The sequence below is a fragment of the Apteryx mantelli genome, chromosome Z (assembly GCF_036417845.1).
Source record: "Apteryx mantelli isolate bAptMan1 chromosome Z, bAptMan1.hap1, whole genome shotgun sequence".
In the NCBI taxonomy this organism is placed as follows: domain Eukaryota; kingdom Metazoa; phylum Chordata; class Aves; order Apterygiformes; family Apterygidae; genus Apteryx; species Apteryx mantelli.
In genome coordinates, this window is record NC_090020.1 from 31606929 (window position 1) to 31627858 (window position 20930).

The 20930-nt window shown below is 39.9% G+C and overlaps 1 protein-coding gene across 4 annotated transcripts in view; it reads left to right on the top strand.

The window, feature by feature from the left end:
• The window catches only part of NTRK2 (neurotrophic receptor tyrosine kinase 2), a 198632-nt gene that overhangs the window by 52625 nt on the left and 125077 nt on the right, over positions 1–20930 (top strand). For all 4 annotated transcript variants that reach the window (XM_067315695.1, XM_067315697.1, XM_067315696.1 and 1 more), the window contains 2 exons: positions 2897–2997; positions 4032–4131. In XM_067315695.1, the coding sequence (XP_067171796.1) occupies positions 2897–2997; positions 4032–4131 (201 nt within the window). The remainder of the gene's footprint in view (positions 1–2896; positions 2998–4031; positions 4132–20930) is intronic.

Genomic DNA, 20930 nt, shown 5'->3' on the forward strand with positions numbered 1-20930 from the left:
GCTGACAGAAGCATGCGCAATGTTACGTCTGCCTGGCAGGGGGGCAAGGGGGTGTCTGCGGACGTGGCGCTTCGTGTGCGCGAAGTGCAGCACAGCCACTAATCCCCCCAAACCGATCTCTGCAGAGCCAGGGGAAGAGGCAAGGAGGAGGGGTGACCACCCTTTGGTGTGAGAAGTCACGGAGACGCAGAAATAGTGGCTTGCCCAAGGCCGAGTAGGAAATTGAATGCAAAGCTGGCTTCTTTGGTGCTTCAGTTCATGCTTTTATGCCACGCTGCTTTTCCTGAGGTGGCCGTAAAAAATGAGGGAGACAGTATGCCCCATAAAACTGAACTCCTGGGAGCGTTTCGCGAAACGACCCCCTGGTGCCTGTGACTGCGCTTTTTGTCTGCATCCCAGCTGCTTTGCACCCTGTTCATAAAACGTCTGCAAAGCACTAACCTGCTTGAGTTGTGATTTACCTCGGCTGGCATCGGTACATGGGGCTGTGCAAGGTACAAGGCACCAGGGAATCGAGCCCTGCAGCAATAGCAGTCCCACATAGCATGAGTCAAGAGGCGTGACCCTGTCCATATCCAAATGCGGTGCGTCTATATCAGCATTTCATAACAACACGAACAGGAATTTGTTTAATTCAGAATTGCCCCTTTTGGGCTGGATGGTTGCTGTGCATGTTTTCCTTGCCTGGCTCACCCATTTCAGGAGGCTTTGAAACTCTGGCACTACTTCAAATGCAGATTGTTCACAGTTACACAGTGGGAAATGGCAATGCAGCACCAATTTACCAAAGTGACCTACTTTATCCCTTTCACATTTTAATATAATACTGTATTCAGAGGATTCACAGACCCAGACCTGAAATACTTTGGGTCGTTCTCGTTAGTCCTCCAGTGTATGCTTTCCAGTATCTTGGGGTAGAAGGGAATGTAAGCACAACTGCAAATACAGTTCATCAGCTTTTGCCCCCCAGTGTCTGCAGGTTAAAATAAAGAGCAATAAATTGTCTTCTTAAAAGTTTATATTATAGAGATAAGCTCTTAACATTTATTTTATATATTGGTCCTATTATATTGTCAAAGTTATCATAGTGAAGACATTGCCAGCAAATTGTAAAGAAAGCCCAGTCTTATAGCCTGAGATACTTGTTATAAACTGTGTTCCTTCACTGATCAAGAGTCTAGATGATGCCTGTAGGTGAATAAAACTGAACTTTCTTCCTTTGCTGTGGCAAAACTTGTAGTCATAGTAGTGGATGGTCTGTGCAGCTCCCTGTCTCACTGTCCAGGCTGCCTGTGCAAGTGAGAAATGGGATTTATTTTGCAAGAAGTAAGGATTTTAACTTTGCTGCAGAGGAAACTGTAGACATAGCGATGCAATGCTGAGTTGGAGAATTTAAGTGGTAAAAGGCCAGGAACTTAAATCTGTTTTCTCATGAAAGCTCCATAGACTTAATACGTATTATAACTTGAAAAAATCCTGTCCTTTGGCATATGTGGTGTAGACCCAGAATAGACTATGTGAGTTGGTTAGACAACCTGACTGGACCGACTGTAGCACTGGTGGCAGAGGTAGCTGTGTAGATTCAAATAGCAAAGAAATCTGCAGCCTGATGAGTGCTGTGCAGAAAGAAAGTGTGTTTGTGTATGCATGAAGATCAAGGCCCGTGCGGCTTGCTGCTGACGTTGCCAGCTGAGCTCTCCAAAATGGCCTTGGGAGCTAAAGAAGATAAACTTTACCAAGGCACAGACAGGCCCTCCATCCCCTTGCCAGGTGGCAGCTCTGAGGTCAGAAGAGTTCCTGCCTCTGTGGTCTGTGTGAGCTATGACTCTGCATTTTACTTTTTCATATTCACAGTTACAATTTCATCTGTAGGCTTGTGGCACTGATTTTAATCAAAATATAAAGAAATACACAATTAATTGCAAATTTAAATTACAGTGCTGGAGGTGCATTTGTAATAAATGCACTTATTGTCCTTGTTTGTTTTCTTTCATCTGCACACATATTATGGTCATAAAATTGGAACATTATGTATATTTCTAGATGTAATCATAAAATACATTTAGCTTTTTTATTTTAATGCATGGATTAAAGTTCATACGTGTATTATTTAATTCTTGTTATCTTGTTTGAATAATTCTGAGAGAAAGTCATGGACTGCACATATCTGTGTTTCATTTTAAAATAATTATAAATAATTAAGCCATATTTATTCTTTTGATGGAATTGTCCTGGATTCACCCCTTTTTGTATTTGTATTGTTTTGATAAATCAAATTTCTTTGGACCATCTCAGGGACTTAGCTTTTTTCGGGTTTACCTATATGACAGTTCAGTATGTTAGACTGTAGTCTCTATGCACACAACAGTATTTCTGGTTATGTTTAACCTAAGAAAAACAGCTATTTCACATTTGATAGCAATAAACTAGCTAAAAGGCCATCTGCCAAGTTCTCCTCTGCTAAACAGAAAGTCCCCAAGCTAATTTCTAAGACTGTCCTATATTTGGCTGAATACAAGGCAAGGAAAGTTCAGTGTAGAGGGCAGTCTTTGATTTTTAGTGGGAAGTCAGAATCACATAAAAATAGCTTTATAGATGGAGTTCTCATTTAACTCTAGTTTTTCTGTTATATATTATGGTGTAGATATAATGCTGCAGAGAAAAGCAACTTCTTTTTTCAAGTCTGTCAGTCACACTCCATTTATTGAAAATTACCTGCCACAAGGATCCCCCAAAATGTATCAGGTACAATAGAAAAAAAGTATCATTTTCAAAGAACTCTGAATGCTAAGAGGTGTGACTAGTGTTATGGTATTATAGAAATGAAATAAAAAAGACTACCATTTCCCCTCTAAGATTACGAAATTATAAAAGCAATCTTTTTTCCTTTCCTAAGAGTATGAAACCACGCCTAATGATCTTGGAGACACCACAAATAACAGTAATCAAATCACTTCTACGGATGTTTCCAACAAAGAGAATGAAGATAGCATCACTGTAAGTATATACATTGTTTCCTGATCTGTAATCTTGGCAGACTTTCTGGCTATACAGCTAATGAAACTGTGGAGATTGTAATGGGACCCTAACATACCGGAACAGCAGAGCCATTACTGTGTTGTTATCCAAACTTAAGAGAGGGGGGAAAAAAAAATTTCAGGGGGTGAATTGTGAGTTGGGAAAGAAAAGAAGAGGAGGCTATACAGGCTGGATATTATTTCAGTACGTATGGCTGGAAGTGACGAGGGAGGAATCTGTTTTGTGCAGTATGGGAGAAAGCCTACCCGGTGGCTCTCTCCAGTGTTGATGGTTGGGGAGTGAAAAGTTATAACAGTAAGGACAGATGGCAGAGTTCCTAAAACTTCCATTTCGTTCTGTTTCTGTCCGTTAAGCGCAGTGGGGCCATAGCTCTGACAGCCTCCAGTCCCTCACCTTGACACTGGTTGCTTCATGGAGATAGACTCTGCTAAAAGATCAGGAGGATCCTAGACAGTCTCAACCCCTCTGATAGGAGAATCACAGAATGGCTGAGGTTGGAAGGCACATCTGGAGATCATCTAGTCCAACCCTCATGCTCAAAGCAGGGTCACTTAACGCAGGTTGCCCAGGACCATGTCCAGTTGGGTTTTGAGTATCTCCAAAGATGGAGACTTCACAGTCTCTCTGGTCAACCTGTGCCAGCGTTCAATCACCTTCACATTGAAAAAATGTTTTCTTATAAGCTTTTTTAATGTATTATAACATGCCACTCGACTGGAAGGAAATGGGGTGATGGGCATTCCTTCCCACATGCCTTGAATGTGTAAGATATTGAGAAAAATGGTTCTCAGAGGTATCTGAATCCCTGTTCTCTGCAGGGTGGAAGAAACCTCAACAGGTGGCTTCCTTCTGTACTCCATGATCTGAGTTCAAATGTGTCCTATTTCAAATGAATCTCTTTACCTAACTGAGTTAATCTGAATTTATGTTGAATGATTGAAGATAGTTCATGAGAACAAAATATGTAGATCTGTTTTTGTCCTCTTTTGTAGGTCTATGTTGTGGTGGGAATTGCAGCACTGGTGTGCACTGGCTTAGTGATAATGCTAATTATTCTGAAGTTTGGAAGACACTCTAAGTTTGGGATGAAAGGTAAGCAGGGTTGTTTTTTTTATATCTTCCATAATTGTTCTGGGTTGTACAGGCATTTACCATGGGCTTCTGCATACGAACAGTCTAGATGAAGGGCCATCACATTTTGTGTTTCATTTATTTGTCAGGTAAGTAAGGGCAGAAACAGACATAGATAGGAATACAGAATTTTGGTTCGAACTGTTCTACTTCTGTTTTTTCTTATCACAGATCCCATTTCTCTCCCTTCCACTGCACAGCCCATTGGACACTTCCTGGAGTAAAATGTTAGTTGAGTCAGTGTACAGAGGTAGATGATAAGAAATGAAGTTCATTCTGGTAGGAATTTGATTATAAATATTTGACAGTTCGAGAATCTGTGCTGTATGCAAGAGGTACTTCAAACTGTACTGTAAATGCAACCTTGGGGTAACACATTCAAAGCTAAACAGCAAAAGAGGAAGGTGTATTTGCAGTGCATCCTGTCACACTGATGCTTTTTGATGGATGCATTTTCTAGAGCTTCTGTGTGTGTCTTGGGAAGCGGCAGGTGCAGAGAGTGGCAAGCGCTCTTGTTCCTGCGGAAGAGGAAATCTCAGCTCTTTTGTTTATTTATTTATTTTACAGACAGATGTAGGTACATGTAACACAGAGGTCCCTGTAACAGCTCCAGTACAGTATTATTGTACTGATCTCCTCAGTCTGTGTCTAGAGATGTGGGTGGAATTGTATTAAAAAAGCACATACACACAAAATAAACGCTTATTTTCTTGCTGAGAGGCCTAGAAGGTGCTTTGCTGTGTGTTAAAGGAGATGAGCTTTTGTTCTTAAGATGTGTAGTTGAAGGTCCATGGAGAGAGTCTACCTACCAGTTTTTTGGTAGGTTCCTGTTAACCTTATGTCTTTCCTCTCACTTGTGCTTATTATGTAGTATCACAGAAGGTTTTTTTCCCCATGGTTTTATATTTTGGTGAATCTGACTTGTCCTTAACCGTGTTCTTTTCAGAGATATCTAATGTGTATTTGGTATTTGTATATTTCTTTTATAGAGGAAAGTTCCTAGAACAGATACAATTTGAGCAGAGCAGAAATGTAGATGGTACATATTAGCTTGCTAGGATGGTAACCTCCTTTTCTTTCACTTTCTTCTGATGAGCAGTCTCTGGTCTTTGGGATAGCATAAAAGAAGACAGGCATTGTGAAAAGCCCACAAAAACAACATGGAGCCTGGGGGCTAGAGCTGCAGTTTTTGACCAAAGACTAGAAGAAACTCCTTAGAACTGAACAAAAGTTCAGGGTAAATTTTCTTTGTGGCTAACACTTTCTAAAATGTATTAGCCAGCTGAAGGAAATGGAAGCCAAATAAGATCAATAATGGGAAATGCCTGAGGTGTGGGCCTTGAAGCTGAATGCTTGTTAGTTATAGTTATCAACATAGCATTATTGGAGGCGTTAGGAAGTAAACTCTACCCTGAAGGAGAATGGGTAAAGTTGTATTTTGCCTGGTAATGTAGTAAGCTGCCTTCCAGGGAACTCCTTACTTAGTGGTGGTTCTTGAGTACCTTCAAGTAGAACTTCTGAAAAAAATAGTGGTCTTGCATAATCAGTAACTTTTACTTTAGTAATTTTCTTTTGCAGAATTGTCCATCTAGATCATATTTGAGTAAGGAAGTATTTTAGGGGGAATGGCTGGCCAAAATTAAGGCAGCAACCACATGTTCAGAGTTTATTTTATTCTGTTAATTTGACCGGTGATGGTTAGAAGAGCAGTAAAATGAGATCACTGTTCAGGGACAGTCCTTCAAAAACTAATCACTGGCATGGTACGTGTGGTAATGGTGAAATGTCACTATGAGCTACAGATAAAACCCAGACTTTGCTTTAGAAAGGGATGGCGTTCAAATATTCCTTAAAGTAAACCTCAAACTTCTCTGAAGTTTACATTCACACCTGAGCTTCACAATATGGCTCCATATATGGATCCAGAGTCCCAGAAACACTTTCTCAGTTTATCACCATCAATGTTGTTTAATTATTATTAAAACAATATTTAAAGACCTGAGATTAGAACACCATATTGATATGTAATACCCAGAATGTTAATAACAAATTGCCTTCTCTGAAGAGCCTGCAACATAAGCATATATTGAGAAATAATAAATGAACATAAACAACCTGGGATATTTGAGCATGAGGCAAATAAGGCAACAGTGAAGAGAAATTTCTTACCGTCAGAAGTATAATACGTCTAAAATGCGTATTTTTGGAAATTTTGGATAAAAAGATCAAACCAGCTACCTGTGAATTCCATGAGTGGTTTGTCATTGAGTTCAGTGAGAGCAAAACTACGACCCAACTTAAGATACAGACATTATTTTATAATTTGTGCTCTAGTAGGGAATTGGGAAGTAATAAAATATCCGGATTGCTATGGAAAATATTTATAAAACAAAGTAAAATCTTCCTCTTTTCAAACATTTCTGAAAACATGAATGAATATTTTTCATTTATCAGAAGGAGCTTCCTGAGTTACATGAGGCAGAGATGCACAAAAGGCTCTGCTTCATTTTGCTATTATCTTGTGAAAACACAAAGTCACCTCAGACACACTGTCATTAAATATCCCCTCCAACCCTTCCTCAAACAATAGTTTAGAAAAAAACAAAACAGTCACTCAATGATAACGGGAGCAGTAAAACTGGTGATCAGTGGTATTGTTCATGTTACCAGGTACTAATAGGAGAAAATGTTCCCCTGAAAATCAGAAAATGAAATGTGTAAATAGGTAGTCAGCACTGTGGCCCGTATAGGTAATATCTTTTGTAAGGAATGAAATTTTCACCCCTCTGGGTTCACAGCAGGCATCTGCAGTGTCTTGAGGACATTGTTTTATACTTCTTATTTTTTAATGCCAATTTATCCCATTTTCTACATTGACAGGGATCATCTGTCCCCTTCTAGCACTGTTGCCTTGCTGAATCCCTCCTCACTTAACAAGCTAGTGCATGGTTGGAGGTTGGGACTGTGACTAGTCTCCCCAGAAAGAGGTGCGGAGTGGGTGGTTGTGCCCTGAGCTATGCTGCATCCGAGCAGCTGTACCTAGAAGTACTTGCATGTGCTGAACGGCCACAGAGACTGCGGCAGAGCTCATGTTCCCCCCCTTGTCTTCTTGCCAGGACTGTACCTGAGCAGAAAAGGGTCCAATTTACATGACAGGGAGCACCTGGTGCACTGGGGGCTTCCAGTACATTTGCTGTACAAATCAATCTCTATCGAGATGTGTTAAGGAGCTGTGTAAAAATAGCTTACCCTCTCTTTTGGCTTCTCTCTTCATTTTGTATATCTAAAGTGAGGGGACAGCTTGGGATACGTTCATTTCACGCTGTTACCTTGCCCAATTACACTAGTAGAGTGCTTTTTCAGGTAGAGAAGCAAGCAAATTCAGCTCACAACCAGTAACAGAACTAAAACATTTTCTTTGTGATATCCTGGATTCTGGTCGAAGTTGGGTTGCACTATACATGGCAATTCTTTTCACTCTTTCCCTGCTTCTTTTTACTTTGTCTTTTACAGTTTGAGGAAATAGTGTTCTGATGATTAATTTCAGGATCATTGTTAGTGCAGAACTGGTCTCTGATCTGTGCTAGAACACATTCAAAATAGTGTTAGTATGAAAAAAAAATTCTTCTTTCTACTCTGTGAATAAACTTTCATGTTGTGCTAGACTTCTAGATAACATTGCAAAATTCACCAAAGTAACTGGTAAAACTTAATTCTCTCTCTTTCTCTGCTTATGTATATCTTAAGCACCTTCTTATAAGGGGTCTGTTGGTAACAGCTTTGTGTTAAAAGCTCCTTTTGGTTCCTTGAGGAGGTGAGGTTTTTAGATCCTTGCAAGAGGCTGCAGCATAAATGGCAAAAATTTCTGTTAATTTCTTAAATACATTTGTTAAAATCTGTGGGTTGCTCTTGTGAAATGCTTTGGCTTGCTTGCTTGCTGGAGGATGTGAAAGTGCTTATGGTGGGAATTCACTGAAGGCTCCAAGATATCTTATCATTTTGTGTGTATGTCTGACTCCATCTATCCAGCATATGAAACTGGAAAATAGCAAGGGAACTGGAGCAGAGAGGGCAGGAGTAGGTTCATGAACTCCCTGAGAGGATTTGTGGAAGAATAATTCTGGTCCTGTTTTATTCCACATCCCCTGCTGAAAAATGAATGTAAATAAATAACTCGTTGCAAAATACCCAACTTTTTAGTTTGCAAATGTTTGTTAACATATGAACATGTCACTAAGCATGGACCAAAGTACAGAGGAAACTGATGGAAGATAACACATCATAAAGGATGAAAACATTTTTGCTAATTTGAACTGAAGTAACTTTTGCCACAGGGTGCCCGTATTCAGGCAATAAAGCAATATATTTAGTGCTTCTTACTTGTTAGGAACTCTGTGGAAGTAGGTCAAAAAAGATCAGAGTATTATCACAACTGTGGCTGTTAAATGAGTTTTTCTTGAAGGTTCCAAAACCAGAAAGGAGTTCCCAAACCAACCCTTTCTCTCTTAAGAAAGTAACAAATAGAATCTGACAGAAATAGAGGGAAACAGATGTGTATTTAGTCCCGTTGGGGTTAGAGCATTTTTTTGAATGTTTGTGTGAAGCTTCTGTCAGTGCTTTGAGCTTTGTGCAATAGTCCAAAGGTAAGAGAACAAACGGAATCTGAAAGTCCCCTCATAGTTAGGCGGTGCTAGCAATCTTCTCATGTCTGTGGGCTTGGGTGTCCTGTTTTGGAAGGTGCATCTCCTTCCTAGATCTCTCTGAACTGTTTACCATGTCCTAAACTGAAATCCTGACAGCAATTATTTGCTCCTTTTGTGAGGTTTCAAGGCTATGCTGGGTACAGAAATTTGTCTTGCTTTGTCCAGATAATGGAATGGTGTAGGTTGATTTAATAAAGCCATGTTCCTTTTAGGACAAACAACCCCAAAATACTACCTTTCCTTCAAGCCCTTGTTATTTACTTGTCACGTCTTTTGAATGTAAATTTACAACTTGGACTATCGGTCAGGATGTTATGCTTTTTCACAAAGTTGATTAAAAGTTATGAACAAACCCATGGGTTTTGTCTGCAAAGTCAAAACAAGATATTTCCTCTGACTTAATGACAGCTTTTTTCTTGCAAGTGATTTCCATAACTTTTGTATTAGACTATGAGCCTCCTTTGAATTTTTTTAATAAAGTTGGTTATTCCAAACATGAGCACGTACCATAGTCATGGAATATTTTTTCTCCTTTGTGTGTCATTCACTATATTGTTTTTGCTTGTAAACTCTTGTTACATACTGAGCTTCGATCAAAAAACCCAAAACAGTACAGGAGAGGGCAGCTTGGAACCTGTCTTCCATTGAGGCATTTCACTTAGGATATTTTAGTTTGAGTAAGAAGTGCCGTACAACTGTATAATAAAAGCCACCTTAATCAGCAATATTGTCATTCGACACTTCTGATAATAGCTTCTGACACAATGTATCCATTATGACTTAAAGTCTTTAACCCTCATTTACCTCAGTAATCATATTTATATGACTTTCAATAATAGTATTGTTTAGATTACAGTGAAGTGCTGCTTTATTCTGTCTAAATATGACAGATTTTTGAGGTCTTTGCGTATTCTTTTGGATGTAACTTCACTGTCAGTAGGAGAAATCTTGTTTCTCTCATATTTGTCTATGAGTAAATGGCAAATGGTCATGGTGTTCTCTGTCTTAATAAGTTTTGTTTAACTCCACATTGTTGGGACAGAGGGGAATGACTGCAAGGGGTTTCAAAACAAACCCTGTGACTTGCATGCTGGTTTGATTTTTGGAGCATCAGATTACTCGAAGCAAATGCCTTGACGTACTGATATGGGAAAAGGGAGAGATGCTCAATTTATTATCATTTAAGTCATGCATTATTGCATGTCTTGCTTAAGCAATTGGATTGCTTATGGACTAGAAGTGAAATACGATTAAAATGGAAGAGCTTTTGCTAATTTTAATTCTAAACCAAGTGCAAAATAAAAGTTTTGCTTCAGCAAAGACCTGCAATTTGGCAAACGTGATCTAATGTTCAAACTGGTTATAAATCTGTAATGAGCTCTCAGTGAGGGTTTCCTGGTAATTTTGTGCCTTGCTTGCCAGGTCACTAAGAGGAGCTATGCTCAAAATGTGGGATCAGTTTGTAGCTCTGGAACATGCTTGAGTTTCATCAAGTCACTGAAATCCTGAACTTGTTGATTTCTCCAATTGTGCCTGTAGAAGTAAATTTGTACTGTGTTGTACCTTCCATAATGCAGATTCTGTGGGCGTCAATCCTTTAATGTGTTTAGAGCATTTCATTATTTAGTCAATGAGTAGAATGTAAAAGAGGGATTAATTTGTGTGACTGAGTGGTTGTAAGATAAGATGTAGGGGAAAAAAAAGAATGTGCTCAAATCTGCGGGATTTTTGATGATGAGACATGTAAAGACAATGATGATATTGCTCATCTGAAGCAGACACCAGAAGTTATTTTTATTGTTTGACATTAGCATTCCAATCCTTGTAGTCATGGGCAGATCACACAAATTGTCTGTCTCAGGTGCATCACTTGGATTATGGGGATAGTAATATTTATATATCACATGGACATTTGGAAGATAAATGTGTTAATGCTTGTAAGTACCTTACAAGCATTGAAGAGGCAAATCGCTAAAAGTAGTTCAAAAAATGAGAGCTTTTATGAACTGATCCATGAAAGTCATTCTGTGTAAAGGATTTTACAAAGATCTTAAAACACTTAAGCCACTATTCTCTTGCATTACAGTAAAGAAAAGATGTATCTCTTAAAATATTGCTTTGTAGCTATGTCACCATATCAGAACATTTGACCCTGTGCTCTTTCTGCCTCCGTGCAGACTGGACATAGGAGGAAATGCAAGGAAGGGAGAATGGGAAGTAGGAGAGAATGTAGGTCATGAGAATTAAATGTTTCCCTACAAACAGAATAAACTAGAGCAGGCACAAAAAGAGACTGGAAAAAGTATTTGGATGTGGGGAGCGAAGGGGAAAAAAGAAGACGAGCAAAGAAAACAAAGTCAGTCTTTTTTTTTTTTTTCCCCCCTTGAGTGGCCCAGTTCTCCAGCACATTGAGTGCTATTTACCACAAAGTAAACATGCGCCTAGTGGAGGTGGCCATTGAGAATCTTGAGACTAGATGATACTTGAAAACTAGATGCTAAAAAACAGAGCAGTTCTTGGACAACATAGGTGGAAACACAAACAGTAGATAAACAGAAGGTATTCCTGGTAGAAGTTAGGTCTTTTGTGTGATCTCCACCTAGCAAAAAAGCTAGTTTGGAAGAAGCTGCTGTAGTCTTAAATACTGACAAAGACCTGGGCCTGATTGTGAAGGCAGGGAAATACCAAAAGGTTACAGGAGAGCATATGCTATTTACAATACAGTGACATCTTTTCATTAAAATTATTTGATTCAGGTATGTGAGTCTCAGTTGAATAACACCACTGGGGTTACAAATATGTGTTGTTTAGGACCATGTTCCACTGCTGCATCCCATACTGAATGCTTTTACAATACCTGTCAGATTTTATGCAAGTTTCTTCCATTTGCATTCCTGAACTTTCAAAGATTGTTGAAGGATTACTTCTGTGATTAAGTTGCATTGATTTCTGGTTCAGTCTCTGAGTAGTCTGAATTTCTTTTTTTTTCTTTTCTGAGCTTGGGAATCCCTGTGCTTGTCCTGGACAGAAGATAATATGATTACTGTGGTTAATAATGTTCTGTTTTTAAATGCCTGGCCATATTTGCTACTTATCAATTCTGTTAGCAGATGCTGAGACCTTACTATAGTTGGAGTATACTTTTTTTTCCTTCTTCTTCTTCAGTAAAAGCATTCAGTATTGAATTTCACACAATGAGGAAAGATTCACCATGGACTCAGAGTCTGGCTTGCATAGATCACTGCAGCGTAAGGATCTTATGATTCTCTTCTCTCAACTCCTGTCATTTTGCTTCCTGCAGTGGAGCTATGTCTTTTAAAACATCATGGAAGAAATCAGAAAAATTTCAAACCGATTTAAGTATATTTCAGACAAGTGTGTGTGTGCCTAGAAAAGCTCCACAAACAAAACCACTCAGAGATTGAATATGATATTAAACTTTTCTGGTGCTTATTTGCACTTTCTCCAAATGAGACAAATTGCTTGTTCTTTCTTGCCCAATTTTTCAAAAATACACAAGAGTGGGCTTTTATCAACAGCTTAATTTAAATGCATCTGAAAATGCCTTTGTTTTCTCAGTAGGTGCATTCTCATAGCATTATATACCTTAGATATGGATATTTGGAAAAAGTAGCAAGAAACTTTTTTTTCTTTTGGAGAAATTTATGGTGCTTTGTTTTTCTGAGTGAACAAGAGATGTTATAAAGCCATCATTGTTGTCGCAGTGCTGTTGCTGTTTAGGAAGAAATCAGGAAGTACAAAAGTTCACAGGAATTAAGAATAATGAAGACAAAAGGTAGCCAAGCTGCTTGAATATCTAGTAAAAAGAAAACTTTAGGTTTGATTCAGTTCTGGGCAAAACTTCAAGTAAGATTGTTTGTTCTACTTGAATGAAAGGGTCCTTTTTATATCTCTTTTTCACACGCACCAAAGCATGTTTATCATCTCCCAGGACTGCTACAGCCTGAAGGGGGAGCAGCTTTGTATTTTAGCTGTTGCCACAGCCTCACCCCAGCAACCTGTGAATTCCCCAAAGAGTTTTTTCATTATGGTTAGCTGAACACACCTTGTCCAAGTGACTCATGTCTGTTCTCAGTTGTTCTCTTCCTGGAGACATTGTGCATCCCTGCTGCTTACTCACCCGTGTGACATAAGTCTGCCTCTCTGCTTCGCATAGACACAGTTTAGCCTTTCATGTTTATTTACTTAAAACATTAGGGCTATCTTCTATCCTCAGCCTGGATGATAATCCAGCCTGAAGATCAGGGTAATACAGTATAAATAATTCCTTTTTTTCATAAATTAATTGTGAGGTGAAATGAGAAGAGTCTTCACTACTTCCAAGAAGTATTTAGTGTTGCCCTCAAAGCCTACTTTCTCCTGCCTCCTGTTCTGCATGCTCCCTAAAACTCAGAATTACCTTTTTAAACAAGTGTCTCTCAGCCTCTCTTCTTTTTGTCCTCTGCCTTGTTCTGCCCCATTTAACACTGTTCACTTTCCAGTATCAGAAACCAGGAAGAACTGACACTTCCAATATGGAAATGGGAAATCAGGTGTAGCAAAATGAGAAAAATCAGATTTTTTCTTTGAGATTAAAAAAAAAAAGTGAGGGGTTGGGAATCTGCCTTTTATTTTTTTTTTCCTACTTCCTCAAAAAGAAAGGTGGGGACGGAGAAAAAGAAAAGCAACACAGCAGGAGTCTTTATCATGAAGTGAAATGGACATAGTAACTATTTAGTAACTATTATTTAACCTGGATTAATTTTATTCTTAATGTTAAAAGTTAATGCCACTGTTATTTCTTAAACTACCTGGTTTAGGGGAATGCCCTGGGGCACCGAATGGAGTAATGCAACCATATAAGATGTTAAAGAGTCCTTTACATGTCTCAGACAGAATACAAAGTATTTCTCCTGAAGCTTTACTTCCTCCTGGCAGTATGGCCAGCTAGTCTGACTGTGGTCCTCTTCCCTCCATCAGCCCCTTTCCTTCTTGTCCACTTTGAACATTGTGTATAATAATACAGAGCCAGCACCTCTGAGAACTCAGAATTGGACATTTTCTCTCAAAATGGCGTTGTATTTTGAGTGCATCTTCTTCATGGAGTACCAGAAAGGGGGAAGATTTGCCGTGTCTGTGGCACTCAGCACAGCTGTGCTCAATCTCCGCACTGCCATAACTTTCCACAGTCCAAAATCACAGGTCTGTCATTTGTTCCATGCTTCAGTTTCCCCGTCACTGGAAAGGAAATACAGCATTTTGCTTTCTGTTAATTGCTTAACCTTATAATACTGCTACAATTGTGAAGCACTCAGATGTTGTGGTGTGCAGTGTAAAATATATTAATGGTACAGCTAGTTGCAAATTTGGAATTCAGATAGACTATATAGAAGTGTCTGCAGAGAGTATATGAAAACTTGCACAACTTAGAGGAATTCATTTGTAATGCTAGTGAGAAATGGCAATGTTCCTGGATCCAACACTTGTCCCTGGATCTGACAGGGCCAGCCGCAACATGGAGATGTACTCTATCTGGCCTTTTAAAATAGGAGAAATTTTAACTGTGGTTCTGATCAGAAGACATTGCCACTAATTGGAATTTGGAGAGAAATACTTCTAAAATCAGTGGTTTGAATTGCTAGAGCCCTCTGTTTCACAGGGGAGTGCTCAGACACCTGGGCTGGTGGCTGTGGCTGCAAGCTGTAATAGCCAAGGGCTTCCAAGAAATTGTTGTGGTCTAGTCCGTCTGTGTTTGTGCCCTTTCAATAAGTTATATTTTTGTGATTTGTAGCAAGAGGCAGCAGCAGGAATGTATCTTACAGAAATATTCCCTTTTCCACATTAATGTCTGAACTAGAACATCTTAGCTTCCTTTAATATATTTGGAGAGGACTATTGTGATGTTCTCTAAATGTTCCCCCCTGCAATCTCTAGAGCTCCATTATTATCCATCCTTTTGCAATGATATGTGGAGATGTATTCTAAAAGCAGTTCATACTTTAAAAGTCTTCAGCTGGCTCTGATCCAACTGTTCATCTGTTGAATGTGTCTTGCACTGTAGCTATTTGAGGGTTAAATTAAAACATGCAGTCAACTTCTTAGTTTGTGGTAGCCACAAACACAGTATTTCTGCACAGTGTCATCCTCTTGGGGGTTTCCCAAAAGCTCTCGCATCTCTCTGTCACTTTGGAGAGCAATAAATAGTCTCTCCTGCTACATTTCCCTCTTTCTGAGCTTCTGAATGCCAGCTTGCTGGCTAGGCAGGCCGTGTAACTACTACTCATGGTGTCTGAAGCTTGTGCATTGTGGCTCAACTTGCACTGGCCTCTCCTTGTGTGCTCTGGGAGAACGTTAATACAGGCTATTCTGCTGCCATCAGAAGAATTCATGCAACATGCTGTGGTACTGTACACCCCAAGGGTCCTTCAAATGCAGGCAGAGCAGGTTGTGAGACAAGTGAACAGCACAGAGCCTGTTCACTGCCCGCTCCTCACTGGCTATGAATCTGAGTGATGCAGCTGTTAAGCACAAAGCCATCACTTCTGGCTCGTGAAGTCTGAGCTGTGCAGCTCAGAGACTGTGAGTATTCTGGATAAACGTCTTTATGTGCTCTCTCTGTGCTTACCTGAATCCTCAGGCATGGACTTTTGGCCACTGTCAGAGACAGGACACTAGATGGTCACTTGGCTGGGCTGGCATGGCTGTGATCTTAGTTACGCCTGGTGCACACAAGAAGGTTGGCAAGGGAGACAAACTTTCCTTCTCTTTTTGTCACTTACAGCACCCTGTTTTTCTTGTGAAGAAGAGTGTAAAATAAGTATCCCTGTCTTTATTTTAGCAAAGCAATAGTTTGGACTTTCTTAGGGTAAAATCCTCCTTTAACTGATGAGATGATCTGGCATGATTTTAGGGGAGCTGAAAGAAACTTCTCCTTTAGCTCTTTGGAAAAACAGCCTGTGCCTTTGTCTCATACCTGATGTATACTACAGGATGTGTAACAGGAGGAGTATGATAGCAAACCTACAGAGGAACTGAGAAGCATTCATGCTTTCAGGTTGTTGGACCATACTGTCCTGAGGCCTTTGATAGGTCCTTCTTTGTCCTAGTTCGAGTCCCTCTTTGTTTAGAGTCCCTCTTTGTTTCTTAGCTAAGCTCAGCTCTGGACCCACAGTGTTTGGAAGAGTCTGTGCTGTTGGTGTGCAGTTGCACAATTCAGGCCTAAAGACCCCAGATTTGGGTCGCAGGCATTTGCCGTTCCTGAGAGAAGGACAAGGCTGCCATTCTGCCTTCCCATCCCTTTCCTCCGCGACTGCAATCCAGAGCACACCGGTGTCACCCCTGGCAGCTCTGGGCCAACAATCTTACCCTCATGGTGCCAAAGGGAGAGGAATTCCTACTGTGTGTTTGCAGTCTTTCAAGCAATTGGCTGTGACCCATCTGTGTACTTTGAAAAATATTCATGCCACAATATACATTCATTATTAATCACAATGACATTGCCTAGCATTTAAGTGCTTAGATACTGCAATGATGGCAACTTTTGCAAACCATGATTTGTTCCCAGAAACCAAGATGACGCTTTTTCTAAGTACAGCCAATGCTTCTACAAACAGATGCTCTTGATTGTATGAAGCACAAAGATGAGCATTGTTTTCACTGGCTGCTACGTGTACAAAAATGTTGTTTGTGCACACTATTGTGTATACCAGCTGGCCTTGGAACAGTGATCTGTTTTGCCACTGAGCTCCCATTTTTTGTGCACACAAAATTCATGCCTGTCATTTATTACTTGCCTTTTAACTACAAGGCATATAGCATCTGAGTGATTCCCAGTGCCTCTTCTAGCTGCTTCTAACCCATAAGTTTATTTAAATTTTAGTCAGATACTTTAAAGTTAGATACTTTATTTTTTTTCAACCCATTCCATTGCAGTTGACTACTGATACCCTCTCTCCTCTGGTATAATCCTTAAAATGCATCCAGGGCAACAAGCAATGTTATGGAAATGCTTAATTTTAAATATTTACTTTCTGATCAACAGCTGGGTCACTGGTTTGTTCTACTTTGGTGTGGGGGGAGGAAAAAGGAGAACCTCGTATATAGTAGAGACTTCAGAATTCAGTGTTTATTACTGTTACCTAGTCAAAGAACTGTCTTGTTAATGTTTAAAACTGAAGTAGCGTCCTTGCTAAGTGGGGGGGATTTTGGAGAAGGGATGGAGGAAATGGGCTGTGTAGAATGGATGACTGGTATCTAAAGATGTTGGTATGCTGATGGCATCCTTCATTAAAAAAAAAAAAGAAAAGAGAAAAAAAGAAAAAAAAAAAAAAGGTCAGTGAGCCTGGCTCTTATTTACACAATGGCCCCTTTATACTTCCCTGCCAGTAAATGAGTGTAGATGGGAACTGGACTCATTTAGATTGATGGGGGTTAGCATTTCTTTGGGGAAAGAAGTGCAGCAGGCAAAGTTCCTGCGGTTGGCTGTGTCAGCTTCCATGTGCATCTAGGAAAGTATCTTTATAGTAACATGGGAAACTAAATCCTCCCAGAGAATAGGTGGAACTTAATCTTGGCCTTTAGCTCCTCAATTAACTTTGGCACTGTAACACACTGGGCTCTGGATGAGGGAGTCATCTTAGAGTGGCTCTTAAATAGCTCCTTAAATAGGGGATGAAATATCAACTTTTTGCTGGCATACTGGTTCCAGCCAATGTGGCAGAACTTATGAGGGAAGTACAGAAAAGAGCTCCAGCTAATAAGCTCTCTGCTGAACCTGCTTTGGGCAAGGTATGGACCATGGCCAATTTTCTTAGATGAGTCTTAGCTACAAAAAGTTAGTTGAGGAGGGAGCTGGAGAACTGAATTTTCAGAGCGTGGCCTTAGCTACACTTCAGATGTACCTGAATGCATTGGCTGGCGTGCAGAAAACATAAACGGTGCAGCAAAATAGATTTTGCTGGTGTCAGTGAGAAAAATTCATGTGTCTAGTGGTAGGTATGAACACAGGTTTTAGGCTCACCAGAACCATTTTTACACAAATCTTGTGTATGTGCACTGAGAAGTTCATGTACCTACACTCATGTGTGCTTATGCATTCCTGGCTTGGTGTATAGCTTGTCAGCTATGTGCAGATAAACGTCTTTCCAAATGTGGCTCAAGATGCTTTTCTGCTTTAACAGAACTTTATGCTGTGTGAATGGTTTTTATTTGTCCAGTGTGTTCATAGTTTAGTCAGTTAAATAACAAGTGTGTCAATTTTTGAAATACTTCGTGGGTTCATTGCTTGTGATTCACCTTTTAGGATGTGGTTGTAGCTCTGAGACTTTTCTGTCATTTAATTTCACTGAAAAGTATGGCTAGCCATGCAAAATATGTCTAAAATGCTAAAGCTGAAAAAAAAACCAAAATGAATTGGAATGAATGTTGCATGATTTTGCATGATTCCTGCAGCCAAACTGAACAGATTTGTTTTTGCCTTTTTGCAAAAGAATATTTTTTAGGTCCTTGTGTGGATTAGTCTGTCTTCAGAAGTAGTACGGGTGGATGGAGATTCCTTCTACTAGCATCACTTTGATCCTTAGCCTAAAAGGAAAATTATGTTTTCTTTTCTTCTTTCGGAGACTGATTGTCAAGATTCAAAGATCAAATTGTAAAGAAGAACAACATGGCAGTTTGGGTTTGTCAGATAGGTCTAAATCATGAGTCACGAAAAACTCAGCATTGAAGGTGAGTGATAAGTTACTTAAGGATAATATGAAATGTAGTTGTGGGTCAGGACTTCGCTGAGTAAGGTCTTGGATCTGGACCAGAAATATTTTAGCTAGAGGGTTGGTAGTCCAAGAATAAGACCAGGTGAACTTCCTGCAATTCATTCAGTGAGCTTAATGAGAAATACGGGTAATAGTTTGAGAGACAGATGGGATTTTTTTTCTTTTTTTTTTCTTTCTTTTTTTTTTTAAAAGGCAAGATCAAAGCCTGCCTTCATCGTGGGGGAAAGTTTCAGGGCTAAGTGAGAAGTGATGGAGAGGGGCAAGGGAGGGGATGAGAGTAAGGGAAACTACGAGAGGAGATCCCTGGGGATGTGAGAAGTCTAGACGAGATGAGTAGGTAGGAAATTTCTTAAACTGTCGTAGGGAAAAAAAGGAAAAGATTGTAGTATAGTTAAATTGTTGAAGCAAGCCAAAGAAGGGAAAAAATCACACCCTTTTGCAATTTCCTACTGGGTGGCTTGATTATATTCTGAGTAGAAAGAGAAGAGGGGGTTAAGATGTGAGCCAAAAGTTGTGGAAGAAGCTGCTAGGATCAAAGACATAGTATTTAATTAAGATGGGAAAGGGGGGACTACCTCCTGTCAGCTGGAAGGATGGCAGAGGTGGAAGAAGTGCGAGTTCTTGTCCTGGGTTTGCCACCTGGGACAGCGAGGGAGCTCCTTGCAAAGCCAGGTTCGACCCTGCCATGGCAGAGAGGGGCAAAAGAAACATGGGGAAAACGAGTGAAACAAGGAGAGGATTGCCGACCCTATCCAGTGAAAGGAAGGGACAAGGCAGTGGCGGGGGGGGGGATTGAGAGCAAAGGAGAGTATCAGCTCTGATGAACTGGAAGTAACAGTGTCTGTGCACTCACCTGTCTTTTGCTGTGCCACTCAGTGTGTCCATGTAGTCATGAATTCCTGCACACCTGTGATCTGTTTTAAAAACAAAATAAAAACAGCAGCAACAACAACAACAACAAAAATTAAACTGCAGCTTGGGATGAACTGAGTCCAGACCACTGGCACTGAAAATCAGACAGGCAGGGCCAAGAAATGAGCTTCTTGTGCTACAGCCAGATGAGGAAGTTTATTCTGCAGAGCTTTGTAAACAGCACAGTGGCAGTCAGCCTGGCCCCTAGCCAGGACACCTCTGTTGGCAAAGTTTTACTTAATCTGACCTGTGCTACTCACATGTTCACATGTGGTCACAAGACTGGATGTGAACACATCAAAGAATAATACAGTAACAAATGTGAACAGCAGCCAGCCTTTCTCCTAATAGTGAAACTTGAATGCTTCAAGGAATAAGCTGACTTTCTGTCTGTGCAATATGCGCGGTTAAAATCATGACTGAAGTGAAAAATGAAGGCTCTCCCACCCACCCATGTGCAAATAATTGTATGCACAGAAACAGCTGATTAGAACTGTGAATCAGCTCCATTAAAGCAAACGAAAGGCAAGTTGTGTCATGGTGATTGGCACTGTGGGGTTCAGCCAGCAGTGAGAGCAAACTTCTCCCTGGTCTGGCTGCAGCATCCTATTGCTTTTTCAGCACTGGAAGCGCCACTGATGGAAACAGGAGCTTCAGGTCATTGCAGAGTAAGCAGTGTGATCAACACTGCAGATACAATATTTATAGCATGTATGGAAGAGCAGAATTTTGCTCTTGGTCTGTAAATTTAGGTACCACACTTATACTTCACCGGTATCACAGACTTATGTATAGGATTGTATGCAGCTTGCTTTTTAAAAAGCATTACAGATCTTCTCTGACTTTAAGTGGCTGCAGTAGGGATAACAAAGTTTGTAAACTGTTTTTACAGAGGAATGCTCCAGTGCATTTTATCCCTCCTTGATTTTGTATAAAGACTTTACAGGAGCCATGGGACTGAGCAAAACTGTATAACCAGAAGTGGGAAGGTTTGTGCTGTCTTTGAAATGTAAAGGGAACAAGATATTTTAATAATGGAGTTTTGATTTCAAATCTGCTTTTTCTGTTTTTACCAGAAACAATTAAATCTCAGTTCTTAAAGACCAGTGGATACTGAATTAATCACTGTCCAGTTCATGATAATGAAACGTCTTGTTGTTCATTACCTTTATCTTATGGATCAGACAAATGTAGGTGAAAATATAAACTGAACAAGAACATTGTGAAGAAGTCTTCTCTGTCCTTATATTATTCTGTCCATCCCCAGAATCTCACTAAACTTATTGTATGGTAAAACTGCAGTTTTGACCTAACATTTAAGATGCATTGGTTTCTGGGTTTGTTATAGTGTAGGTTTTCAAATTTTCTGTGATGT